Source organism: Leuciscus leuciscus (genome assembly GCF_965113295.1).
Source record: "Leuciscus leuciscus genome assembly, chromosome: 15".
NCBI classification, from domain to species: domain Eukaryota; kingdom Metazoa; phylum Chordata; class Actinopteri; order Cypriniformes; family Leuciscidae; genus Leuciscus; species Leuciscus leuciscus.
Window position 1 is genome coordinate 4,589,397 of NC_138739.1, and position 14,469 is coordinate 4,603,865.

At 33.9% G+C, this 14,469-nt stretch overlaps 2 protein-coding genes across 2 annotated transcripts in view; both read left to right on the forward strand.

Moving 5' to 3' along the window:
- Positions 1-14,469, forward strand: part of LOC309476083 (uncharacterized protein) — a 98,876-nt gene that overhangs the window by 55,197 nt on the left and 29,210 nt on the right. The gene's annotated exons all lie outside the window — the stretch shown is intronic.
- gipc3 (GIPC PDZ domain containing family, member 3) lies at positions 2,615-13,234 on the forward strand. The gene is made up of 7 exons (XM_082139934.1): positions 2,615-3,153; positions 4,843-5,028; positions 6,137-6,317; positions 9,314-9,423; positions 9,509-9,590; positions 11,733-11,886; positions 12,079-13,234. Exons 1-6 carry the CDS (start codon positions 2,869-2,871, stop codon positions 11,882-11,884), a joined length of 996 nt encoding a protein of 331 aa, XP_081996060.1. The 5' UTR covers positions 2,615-2,868; the 3' UTR covers positions 11,885-11,886; positions 12,079-13,234.

Here is a 14,469-nt window from a genome sequence, read left to right on the forward strand (position 1 = left end):
GCGCGCATCTGATCAGTCACGCCGCCCAATCACGGCGCGGCACTCGAGTTTGGACTCCTCCCATGCCCTTTTATGGACAGGACGCGTGTCCGCATGCAACGTGGTGGTAAGGGGGGCGGAAGTCTGGGTGGGGAACTAGTGTGAATGCTTGTTTATACACTGTGCGTCTGTTTTACTGACTGACTGGGCTTGTGTTTTTGCATGTTTTCATACGGTCATGAGCTTCAACACATTATGTGTGTCTAAATAATCACTAGAGGCGGATTTGAGAATAAATAGACAAAAAAAAAAAATGAATACATTAACAGGTTGCATATAAATTGGTCTATGTGACACTTTTATGTAGTTTATGTAGAATATAGTGAATATCTATCTATCTATCTATCTATCTATCTATCTATCTATCTATCTATCTATCTATCTATCTATCTATCTATCTATCTATCTGTCTGTCTGTCTGTCTGCCTGTCTATCTATCCATCTATCTGTCTGTCTGTCTGTCTGCCTGTCTTATCTATCCATCTATCTATCATCTGTTTTTCATAAGAATGGCATGAAACACTGCTTCATTACCTGGTAATCACATCATGCTCTTCTGCACAAAAATTCCCTTTCAACACAATTTTTCCTCAGATCACACCATTGCTCTTGATCACATGACTGTGCCACATGACATCTCATGACCTGCATACGCCCTTTTATGCATAAAACATAGCGGGTGCAGAGTGTGTGTCAGTGTGTGCAGTCAGTGTATGGTGGAGTCGACTGTGGCTCGGGTTACACTCAAACTGAACCAACAACAGGACAGATATCAGGTCATCTGACCTCTGGACGTTCCTCATGGAGACTTCTGTCATTTAAAGGGACAGTTCACCCAAAAATGAACATTACCCTACGAATTACTCACCCTCAAGTCATCCTAGGTGTATATGACATTCTTCTTTCAGATGAATATAATCAGAGTTATATTAATAAATGTCCTGGCTCTTACAAGCTTTTAAATGACAGTGAATGGCAGCTTAAAAAAATTACTGTTTTGAAGTACATAAAAGCGCATCTGTCCATCATAAAAGTGCATCTATCCATGATAAAAGTGCATCTGTCCATCATAAAAGTGCCTCTATCCATTATAAAAGTGCATCTATCCATGATAAAAGTGCATATATCCATCATAAATGCATCTATCCATCATAAAAGTGCATCTATCCATGATAAAAGTGCATCTGTCCATCATAAAAGTGCCTCTATCCATTATAAAAGTGCATCTATCCATGATAAAAGTGCATATATCCATCATAAATGCATCTATCCATCATAAAAGTGCATCTATCCATTATAAAAGTGCATCTATCCATCATAAATGCATCTATCCATCATAAAAGTGCATCTATCCATTATAAAAGTGCATCTATCCATCATAAAAGTGCATCTATCCATGATAAAAGTGCATCTATCCATGATAAAAGTGCATCTATCCATCATAAAAGTGCGTCTATCCATGATAAAAGTGATCCACACTGCTCTGAGGGGTTAATAATGGTCTTCTGAAGTGAAGTGATGCATTTGTGTAAGAAAAATATCCATATTTAAAACTTTATTGACAAAAATAACTGGCTTCCGGCAGACGGCCGTACGCAAGTCAACTTACGCCACAAGAGTAACACTTGACGATGATGGATAGATGCACTTTTATGATGGACAGATGCACTTTTATGGACTACAAAACAGAAACAGCCATTCACTGCCATTATAAAGCTTGGATGACTTGAGGGTGAGTAAATCATGTTTATTTTTGGGTGAACTATCCCTTTAATGAGCTCAGTTTGTTCAGCATAATTGTGATGCTGCAAACGCTCATAGGCTTTTGTCCAACACTGGCATTAAATGCCGCGGGCAGTTATTGATTTTAAGACTTATTTCTTGCTACACTGCTTTAGGCGGAAAAAGAGGCCAGACATAATATCATTAATGCATTAAAGACACTAAAATATATTCTCGAGTTACTTTCTCAGCGGAATGAATTGCTTGAGCTGAAATATTCCTCGTCGTGAGATGAATCCACATCTGCTAAATATTTACATTCTCTGAGGAGCGTGTGAACGGACCTTTGGCAGCGGTCACCTCCACAATGCTAACGTGTTGTTTAGCACATAGATAAAACATTTCTGCTTGCTCGGATGTTCTGAATAGTTTGTCGGTACTTGGTTACTGGTTCTTAAAGTTACATCTATCTATCTATCTATCTATCTATCTATCTATCTATCTATCGTGTATCTATCAATCAATCAATCAATCAATCAATCAATCAATCTATCTATCTATCTATCTATCTATCTATCTATCTATCTATCTATCTATCTATCTATCTATCTATCTATCTATCAATCAATCAATCAATCAATCAATCAATCAATCAATCAATCAATCAATCAATCAATCTATCTATCTATCTATCTATCTATCTATCATTCTGTTGGCATTAAAGGGATCGTTCACCCAAAATTTTCTTAAACTTTTAGTTCACCCATCAGAGCTTTGAGAGAACGACAAAGCAGAATTAGTTTTATTTTAGGATAAACTATCCCTTCAATGAAACAAGCAGCCGATTCCCCCCCGCAGCGCTGGCTCTCTGGAGTGTGTGGTGTGAGCATCGGCACTGTCGCCAGCACACGGACAGATGGTCTCCAGATGGTCGCGTCGCTTCACTTCAGGTGTTCGTCCTGCTCTCCAGTGTCACACACAAGATCTCCAGCTCAAGTGGTGTTGGGTTTCCTCTGAGCAGGGCCCGAAACCGCTCACCTGTGCAGCGTTGCCTGGCTACCCTCATCTTTAATTTAACACGCCAGACACATCCAGACGCTCCTCACCATGCAGCAGGACTCGGAGAACGCGACGAGCGACCGCGAGCCCATGCAGAACGGAGAGGCCATGAGTCCCGATGCGCAGGACTCCAAAGCTTCAGCGGAGGACGAGGAGAGCCAGAGAACCGTCCCGTCGGCCCCACCGCTGGAGCCCACTCCCTGCCCGAGGCCCAAACTGGTGTTTCACACGCAGCTGGCGCACGGATCCCCGACAGGACGCATTCACGGGTTCACCAACGTGAGGGAGCTTTACGCCAAGATCGCAGAGGTCTTCAACATCTCGGCCTCGGAGGTACCGTGAGTCTTACTGTCATTTCAGACTCACCAAAGTGTCTTTTTTGTGTAAAAAAAAGAGACAAAATTCATCAATTCAGGTTGTAAACGTCTTGTTTACATATAGGCGGTTGAAACTTGCTATGAAATATATTGCCATTCCATTAGTTATCTTGATCAATATGGCTCTTAAAAGTGTAAAATGTAATTTTTTTATTACATTTTGGTTAAAAAAACTGCTAAAATAATTTTCTATATGCCAGAGGCTAGTAAAAGAAAAACAGTGAGGAATCAATAAACAAACAAATAATGTTACAAGTTTTCGTATTTTGCTAGTGGCTAATATATTTAAAAATATATATATTTTTTTTTTCTTATATTGCTATTAGCTAGTAATAAATAAATATGTTTTAACGTTACACTGCATAGCAAAAGTTACAAAAGTACAAATAATAATAAAAAATGCTCATCAAAGTGTCTTTTCGTGTCAAAGGACAAAATTCTCAGTTGGAGTTTGCTCTCAAGGATGTAAACTCTTGTTTACATGTGGTTGAAACATGCTATAAAATATATTGCCAGTCCATTACTTATCTTGATCATTATAGCTATTAATAATAAAAAAAATTGTTTGGTTACAAAAATAATTTGCTATATGCCAGTGGCTAGTAAATGAAAAACAATGAGGAATAAATAAACAAACAAACAAATAAACAATGTTACAAGTTTTCATATTTTGCTAGTGACTAATAAATAAATAAAAATATATAAATAAGTAAATAAATAAATAAATATTATTATATTTTACAAGCAGCTAGTAATAAATACATATGTTTTAACGTTACACTGCTTAGCAAAAGTAAAACAATAACATAAATGGATAAATTAAAAAATGCCAAAATACTCAAATATTTCCATTCCATCCTTTTGCCTATTAAAAATTAAAATAAATAAAAAAATTAAACAAACTTGTCATGTAAATACAATAATATCATTCACATTTGTATATTCACATATATTTTCTAATATAATGGTTTTAGTATTATTCACATAAACCGATCAGTTTGAAAAATGGGCAGCATAATCCATTACATAAAAGTTATGTTAAGTTATGAGAAGGAAATCTTAAAGAAATGCCCCTGCTTATTTATCACCAGATCTTACATAAGCGGCCAGTTTACTTTTATTGTGAAAATCACAAAAGCGTCATAGAAAATGTCCTTCAAAAACCTGTTATCAAAACATTTCAGGGAGAGGTCAAGGCCAGAAAAGTGAGTTATTATCTCAAACAAACAAACATGCTTCAGTTTGAGTCGAAAGTTTAGCATGAAGAAAGACTTATCTGGTCATGCAAGCGTTCACTATAAGACAAACATGTATGCGTTACTCACATTTCTACATGCGAAAAGCTAAAATTATATAATATCGTTAGTTTTGCGGCACATATTAAGACTAGTACAAACATAAAACATGATTTAAATAAAAACTAACAAGGAGACACTGCCAGATTAGCAAGCAAACTGGATTAGCATATGAACTAGCATAGTTAAAAGTTGTAATAGGACTACAGATCATGTTTTAATCAACGTTCATTGATGCTAACTACATATTTGACTCCCTAAAACTCAATACTAGTATACAATACTAGATGGGTTACAATGAAAAGTACGCCTTAATCTCCTGACATTGTCTGTTTCCCCACCCAACAAAGATCCTATTCTGCACGCTAAACTCCCATAAAGTGGACATGCAGAAGCTGCTGGGCGGTCAGATCGGACTGGAGGACTTCATCTTCGCGCATGTGAGAGGAGAAACTAAAGAGGTGGAGGTCATTAAAACAGAAGATGCCCTCGGACTGACCATCACTGACAACGGCGCGGGATACGCCTTCATTAAAGTGGGTGTTAGTGATCACGTGACCAATGGAACGTTCTAATAAAAAAACGTTTTATAATGTTTAAGTAGGCCTACACAAACACAACACGTTCTGGCAAAACGTTATCTTAACAGTTATTAACAAACGCTATTCTAGCAATAGAACGTTCGTTCAGAGTTATTTGACGTTTGTTGATGGAACGTTCCATGCAGGCTTTGAAATTAACCGGCCAAATGCGGGTAAAAAAATCAACCGTGGCGGGAAACACTCTCAGATCACGAGCCAATTTGGCGTGTTACTTATTATGTTTACTCACTTTATGGGGAAGTTCGTGTAAGACAAATCTGCGCAGATTTAGCGCAAATACTCGTAAATCATCATGATATATTACAGCATTGCACAGAATCTGCTCATATCTGGCTTACTTGAACACACACGTCACTACACAACAAATAACGGAGATTAAAGATTAAAAAGCATTTGGTGAACAGAAAATACATTGTTATTTTCCAACATCCTACATTTTTCTGATGTTCTTTGTACTGAATCGATCTGTCCACCTAAAACACATTTTTGGTGAAAAAGATGTGGATGAAAGAGGAAGAGAGGAGATTGATGACAGGATTTTGTTTGAATAAGAAATGAATGTATGATATCCAAGATCTACGTCACAGTTAATCTGGTTTCTTTCTTTTTCTTTTCTTTTTTGGCTAGTAGAAGTTCTGGATGGCCGGTAACTTAAAGTTTAGTATCCAAATTGTCCGTTGAGTGAAAAAGATGTGGATGAAAGAGGAAGAGAGGAGATGCTGGATGACAGGATTTTGTTTGAATAAGAATATGATATCCAAATTATATATATAGATTAACTACGTCACAGTTAATCTGGTTTATTTATTTTCTTCTTCTTCTTTTGGTTTTTGTGTGGCTAGTAGAAGTTCTGGATGGCCGGTAACTTAAAGTTTAGTAGACAAATTGTCCTTTGAGTGAAAAAGTTCATTTCAAACGCTGGTTCCATGGAACATTTTTTGAATTCCGGTTTACAACTTTAAAAGAAAGTCTCAGAACGCGCAGAGAACGTATCTTACATGTCGACGATGGACATTATATTCGGGTAAATCTCTTCTTTTAGAGGATAAAGGAAGACAGCACCATCGACAGGATAAAAACGGTGTGTGTTGGCGATCACATCGAGGCCGTGAATGACCAGAGCATTGTGGGATGTCGACATTATGAAGTGGCCAAGATGCTGAAGGAACAAACCAGAGGAACGCCGTTCACCCTGCGCCTGGTGGAGCCCAAGAAAGCGTTCGGTGAGTCCGAATATTAATATATCATATCTGCTGTCAGCAAGCAAATCTGACAACTAACTGCTTGTTTCTTAAAACGAGAATATACATGATTTCAAATGGACTGGTTGTCATCTAAATACTGGTTGTGTTTACGTAGTATGAACCATGTAGGCAAACCACGCTAGACCTTTTATATTATAGTACAGCGCCATCGTGTGGTCAGACTATGAATAACACGCTTCTGTTTGGAAATGTCCTATTTAAATATCTTTTACTCATTATAATTTAAAATGAATAATTATAAATGTATTTATTTTAAAATATGTACACATGTAAACACAATATATATTTAAATCTTAAGTACGAATGAATTTCTATTTTTTATGCTCATGAATACAAATATGTTATTTAGGAGGATAAATGAGTAGCAAGGCTATAATCATATTTATTTAAAAAGTACACACACACACACACACACACACACACACACACACACACACACACACACACACACACACACACACACACACACACACACACACACACACACACACACACACACACACACACACACACACAATATATAATTTTTATTCAAATAAAAAAGATACCTTACATTGAAGAGTACAGCGCCATCATGCGGTCAAGCAGTGGAAAAAGTGATGAAATAAATGAGTTAAAAAAATATTTTACATAATGTTTTATTTAGGAAATAATGTAATATAATTTAGGCTATATGAGTTGTGTGAGTAGGTTAGAACAAACATTTGAGTCACTCATGAACACAAACACATTAATGTCATTTAGCAGAATCATATCTTGACCCTTGCCAGCCATAAAGGAAATAGGAGTAACTCAAAATCCTGAAGAGGAGATTTCCTGAAATTGTACTTTTATAATTGGATTCCGTTGTGAATCACAGAAATGAACGGAAAGTCACATTTCCAGCATTACTTGTCAAAGGAAACGTTCCCAGGTTTAAAGCGAGACGGGAAGCTGTTTATGACATCACGAAACACTCGGTGTAACAAACACACACTGCCTGAGAAAGTCACAAATGTGTTTTATCTACATAATTACGATATAGGTCCACGAGCTTAAGTATGTTTGCTCCGCAGGTCTGATCCCTCCTGCCATAATTACAGTCTCTGTACAGTAAATACTAATAATTACCCGGTGGTTCTCCTCCCACAGGTCTGAAAAACAAACACTAATCTCCATCTCTACACCTCGACACTTCGACACGCTCGACAGACTGAGCAAATTCAGAATTAGCCTTAATATGCGAGCGTAGCGGCTTCTGCTTTCTGTGACAGCAAATTACTGCTGTTAATAATTGAAAGGCCTTTGATTATCATTATAGCATTAGCTAATTGGATGTTTTAGAGTGATGGATTAGCCTTTGTGAGAGAAAGGCGGGTAATTACACTCCCGAACGAGCACTGAATTCACTCTGTGTTTGTGGATGATCAAAGCCAGCTCTGGCTAATTTGACGCTAATGTAGCTTGCTAGCTAACTAAAGGTAGTGATGCGGAATGCTTTTCAGTAGCATGACTGTAGGTTAGTTTAGATTTTCTACTTTAGCATATTTGAAGAGTGCAGTTTGTAGCGTGGCTAACTCCTATTTTTTTTTAACGTTTAGCGTAATTTACTGTAAATTAGGTGTCTTGACAACATTTCAAAAGTTGCTTCTCCAGCTACAAGCTACACTTAATTAAAGCTAAAGTCAAGCTAACCTTCTGGAAGCATTTACACCACAAAACACAGTAGCTAACTATAATTAAAGAGATCCCTCCCTTTAGAAGTATAAATGTAAATAAATATTAATGTAATTAACAGCAAAAATGTATAAAACTACTTTTACATTAGTATTTATTACATAACATATTAAAAAGTATATATATATATATTAATATAACAGTAATATAAAAATATTTAAACATTAATATAATAATGAAGTTTTTAAGTATTTTTAAAGTATTTTATTATTATTTTTAAGTAAAAAAGAAATAGGATTGAAAAATATGCATATGTTAATATTAATATAATTATCACTAAGTATAAATATAAATAAACATGAATATAATTAACAGCAAAAATGTGTACAGCTATTTTTATAACATATATTAACATATTTAATTTAAATATATATGAATAATTATTAGATAACGTAAATATTAAAACGTATATATATACTTGAATATTACTATAAATAATATTTAAATATTTATAATATATAAAAATATTTATATAAAGTTTACGCTTAATTTTTTTAAGTACACACAATAATAAAACAAAACATAAAATACAATATTATAGTGATATTTTTTTTATAATTGTTTTTTAAAGTAACAAAAATAAGTTTTATTTATTCTCTTTTTAAGTAATAAAAAAGAGATATGATTGAAAAAATATGTGTATGTATAACAGTATAATTATTATTAAGTATAAATATAAATAAACATTAATATAACAGCAAAAATGTATAAAACTAGTTTTACAACATACCAATATTAACATATTATATATATTATAAATATGTATTACATAACATATATATTCAAAATATATAATTTAATATTAATATAAATAATATTTAAAGTAAATTAAAAAGTTTTTAATTTGTACTTTTTTATTTTTAAGCAACAAACATGTTTTTGGTTAAGTAATAACCTTGATATACACATACACACAATAATAAAGCAACATAAAATATAATAAAATAGTCTAATATAGTCTTATATATACATATATATATAATGCATCGATATAGTACAAAAAAATTATTTAATAATGCAAAGACATTTATTTTTTTAATAAAATATATATTTACAGTAACAGACTGAATGCCAGATATGAGCTGTCCTAGAGGACACTTTCTCAGAGATTTCCCATCCATAAACAGGAACTGAAGCCTGGAATTTGCTTTCATCAATTGCTAATGGTGATTCAATCTGTTTTCCTGTTGCGCCCACTTGTGTGTGTGTGTGTTTGTGTGTGTGTGTGTGTGTGTCAGACATGATCGGCCAGAGGACGCGAGCGCCTAAGTCCAGCGAGGGCAAGATGGTGAGTGGGAAAGAGACTCTGCGCCTGCGCTCCAAAGGTTCAGCCACCGTCGAGGAAATCGTGAGTTCAGTGTGAAACTCCAGGATAACCTTTGCTCTCTAAACTCTTTCACCTCATCTCTCCCCATCTGTGTGTCTCCCACTAGCCCAGTGAGTTCGAGGACAAGGCCATGAGGAAGGTCGACGATCTTCTGGAGAGCTACATGGGGATCCGTGACCTCGAGCTCGGTGAGAGGACATCCGAGGCCTTTAGCATCTGATCTTCCCGTAAAAGGAAAACAGCCCTTTATTTCCCATGAATTCTGCATTATTTCTGCATTACATCATCAGTATCAGTGAAAGCATTTCTCGCCCCTTGGGATGTGGAATAATTCCCAAAAATCTATGAACCATTACAGAGTAACGTTTATTTTTGAACTGTCTTCAGCAAGGCAGGAATAGCGATAACATGTGAAGATTTTTATTAATTTATTGTATTTTATATATATGTATATATATACACACACACACACATTTATATATATATTTTTTCTTTTCTTTTTATATATATTTTTTATTATTTATTATAATAAATGTATTATAAAAAATAGATACATTTATTTATTTTATTTATTTATTATTTTATTTATATCTCAGGGCAAATAAACCATTAAAAAACTAATATATATATTAATTTATTGTATATATATATATATATATATATATATATATATATATATATACATAAATACATACATATATATATACACATATACATACACGCACACACATATATCTAATATTTATATTATATATTTATTTATTATTATTTATTATAATAAATGTATTATAAAATGTATTATAATAAATAATAAATTAATTGACTTATTATATTTATTTATTATTTTATTTATATCTCAGGGCAAATAAACCATTAAAAAACAAATATATAACATATCTAATTTAATGAATTGTTATATATATAATATTATATATATGAAGAGTTCAGATGCAAAAGCCTCTGAGTGCCGTCTGAAATTTTCTTCTAGAATGATCATTTTTATAAAGCTTGTGTATATAAGTTCAGTAATTTCACTTAAATGACAATTAATAGGTAATTTGCATTGCCATTTAAGTGAAATTATTGAACTTAAATATACAAGCTTTATAAAAATGATCATTCTAGAAGAAAATTTCAGACGGCACTTAGAGGCTTTTGCATCTGAACTCTTCATATATATATATATATATATATATAAACCTTAACAACTTATGTAATGTAATTAAAATAATTTTGTTACTTAATATACTTAAATATGAAAAGACTTAAATTAAAAATGTAACTTATTTTATTCAGCTACTAATTTTTTGTAAAAAAAAACCTCATCATTAAGTTTAACTTGATTTACTAAAATAACAAAAATTGCAAAAATATATATAAAATACCATATAGACATATTTTTTAAAAAATATAATAAAATGTATAAAAACACACAACAAAATTTCCATCATTCCAAAAGAAAATCAACTTAAGATTACAGAGTAACGTATTTTTCAGAAAGCCATTTTTGTATTATTATTATTATACAATTATATTTATTTATTATATTTTTTATTTTTTTATTTATTTATTATATATATGATTATATAATAAATATATAACTATATTTATATATTAGTGCTGTCAATCATTAAAAAAATTAACTAATTAATCACACATTTTTCTGTAATTAATCACCATTAATCGCACCTAACATTAAAGTTTTTAATATATTTTTATATTGTAATATTTTCACATTAAATCTCCAAATGTAGAAACAACATAAAGACAGTATATTTTAAATATTTGTTTTAGCAGGTATAGGAAATATACATAAATTTAATATCACACACTTCACAGCAGAAATATTAAATTAAATATGGATTAGTTCTTATTAAAGCTACAAAGGCTATTCAGTCAAAAGCAGTGAGTGATTTTCTCTTTTTCTTTTGTTCTTTGATTGACATTAATGACAGACTTCATCAGGTTTATTAGGCTGCTGTCACTTTAAGACCTGACGCACACGGATCTGTTTCTCACTCTTTAACTCATTTAAGACAGTGCTTACAAGTAGGATACTCAACAAAACAAGCATTTTTGGTTATCATTTTGTATTTTTGTCTGTTAAAGCGTGAAAAAGAACTTCATAATTAAAAAAAAAAACAACAACTTAAGATCACAGAGTAACGTTTATTTTTGGTCAGTCTTCAGAAAGGCAGGAATGTAGCGCTAACATGCAAGTCGTAACATGATGTAAACCCTCAATATATAGTCACAAACACAGGAAAACGCATCACAGATCACTCTGTTAGGAGGTGTTTTTGATTTCGTATCTCGCTCGTGTCCCACAGCGACGACCATAGTGGAAGCCGGGAAGAACAAGCAGAACCCAGATGATTTCGCAGAGGCGCTCGACTCCGTTCTGGGCGACTTCGGTTTCCCCGACGTCTTTCTGTTTGAAGTGTGGGGCGCTCTGGGAGACGTCAAGAACGGGCGGATTTAGAGGTAAGGCCTGAAAACTACATGGTTTCGGATATTCCTTGGCATTTGTGGAAGAAAAGTGAACCAGATCATCTCAGGAGGCCTTTATTTACATCCAGTCCTTATAGAAAATCATTAGCAACAAATGCTAGACTTCACATGCTAACGCTATCTCACACGAGCACATGCTTTTCCTCCTCTGTTTTTCCCCCCCAGAGTAAGTCAAGACATCTTAGAGGTTGATCTGTGACGTCTGTCATCTGTTTTCATATACTCAATCCTCCCAATTCCCACACTGATCCCGAGGAAGAATGGAGAAGGTCAAGGTATTAGCGGCTAAACGACAGGCTAACGCAAACATTCAAGTGTGTAGCGCAGTACGAAGTCGGTCACACTGTATTTCCCACCGATCTGTATAGCTAACTAGGGGTTAAACCAATCTTTTAAGTTTTACAGTATATATTTGACTTTAAAAGCATTACAATCAAGTATATGATAGCAGACATTAGCTTAGCTTAGCTTAGCCTAGCCTTTGTTTGTTTTTGTCTTTTGTGTTATACATCGTGTTACAGGTGAAATGAATGATCTTTTACGATTAATGAGATCTTGTGACACGTATGGCTTGTGTATATATGAATCATCACTTAATGACACAGTTGAATTAATTATATGTACACATTTAATGTGTAGCTATTAAACTCAAAAAGTGTTTGTGTATTGTATATCGTGTTTTACAATGTACGTACCACCCCTTTTGGATGACCTGATGTGACATATTTGAATATGTGTAAAGATTAAAAACACTCCAGCATACCACACATTTTGTATCCGGAGACTTTTTGTACATTCGTACGTCATAAACATCAAAGAGAGTCGCTCACAAAATGGCTGACAAAAGTCCTTCAGTAAACGTGAAATCAAAATGTACTTTCTTAATTCTCTTTCCACGTCTCATATAGTACAATGGTCTGGTTCCGGAAGAAAAAATCCCATCCATATTTTACATAACGGCATTGATTTTTAACGATAACTTATATAATAACTTTTAACGATAACTTGAAATAAGACGTTGAAATAAAGCAGAAATAAAATAGAATATAAATATTCGACGAAAACTTTGCAAAATGTACATTTTTGCAAGTAACATAAAAATATGTTGTTTTAATATTTTTCCATAATTTTTTATTCACTTATGTCATTCACAGTTCCTCAGGTTATTGTAGTTAGTTCCCTCACTGAAGCCGTTAAGTACAGTCCTGTATTTTTGTCCGATTTTCAAATACTTTTTTGCTTCAAATCAAAGTTTGTGGTGTTTAGATTCACCTCAGAACTGGTTGGTTTGGTTCATGGCTTTTTAACGATTTAATTAAGTGTTTTTTTTTTTTTTTTATCCCTAAGGGGAAAATAAATGGGAAAAACAGTCCAGGAACCCTGAAAAAGTGGGCGGGCACTAATTCACTCTAAGGCCCCGCCCCAAAAATGACATCCCCAAACACTCTTATTTTCCAACCCCTCCCCCTCTCACACCAACTGTCACTTCACATCATTAAATCACTGGCCAACTGATCAAATCAAGCCCCGCCCACTTTTTCACTCATAAAAATCGCGTTACATAATAAAATGACTCGTAAGTGCTTCATGTTGACTTTAAAACCCACGAAATATGCGCTGTGTCTGAAATTTGGTTTAAAACTTGCTTCGCAACTTAAAAAAGTACGTTCTATATAGTATGATTGTGTGGAGGAGTATGAATACATCCACCATCTTGTCATTATCATGTTTTTCCTATACTATATGGTAGGGAAGTATTTGGTTTTGGATGCAGCGATGCTTTATTTGCAGCTAGTCATGCTAATGCTAATTAATGACTCATTCATAAATACTTCCCTTGTTTTATTACTGGATGAATCAGCATTTTTGAACGAATCTCTTGAATGAATGATTCAATGTTAAATAAAATGTTTTCACTTGCCGCCACCTACTGGTGTAACGATGTAATCCATACAATCGTTATTTGAAGTGAAAACTTCAACTACTTTCAAAAGAGGATTTTCTCTATTTCGATCGCTACCGTAGACATCAGTGTTTATATCTGAACTATAAACTTATATCTCAGTTCTTCTGTGATAATCTGAATTATTGTAAGACAGAAATAATGTGTTTCATGCATGACAACTTCTCTCTCTGGATCAAACACAGATCTGAATGTTCTCTGTGATGTTGTCAAAGGTTTAATAGACACATGTAAATCGTTGTCATTTAGGAATAAGATCACGTAGGTGTTTGAATCGAGATGTTTTAACGATTAATCGCGCGGCTCTAGCTAGCGGATGAGCTTCAGTGTGCGCTACGCTAGGCCTCAGCGACATTACTTGCCAAAAAAAATCATCTCTACCAAATATGCAAATACTTGAGCGAACAATTGGCCAAAGCAATCCAAACAAAAGAGGGTTGAATAATGAGTTTGGGTTTACATACAATATAAATACAAAAAAACACGATTATTCACTCTGACAGCGTTTCATGCTAACCTGGTGTTTCCTCACACAAGAATAACCGACGTTGTGCTAGAAATGATAGACAAGACAAGAAAAGTTAAAGTTGAGA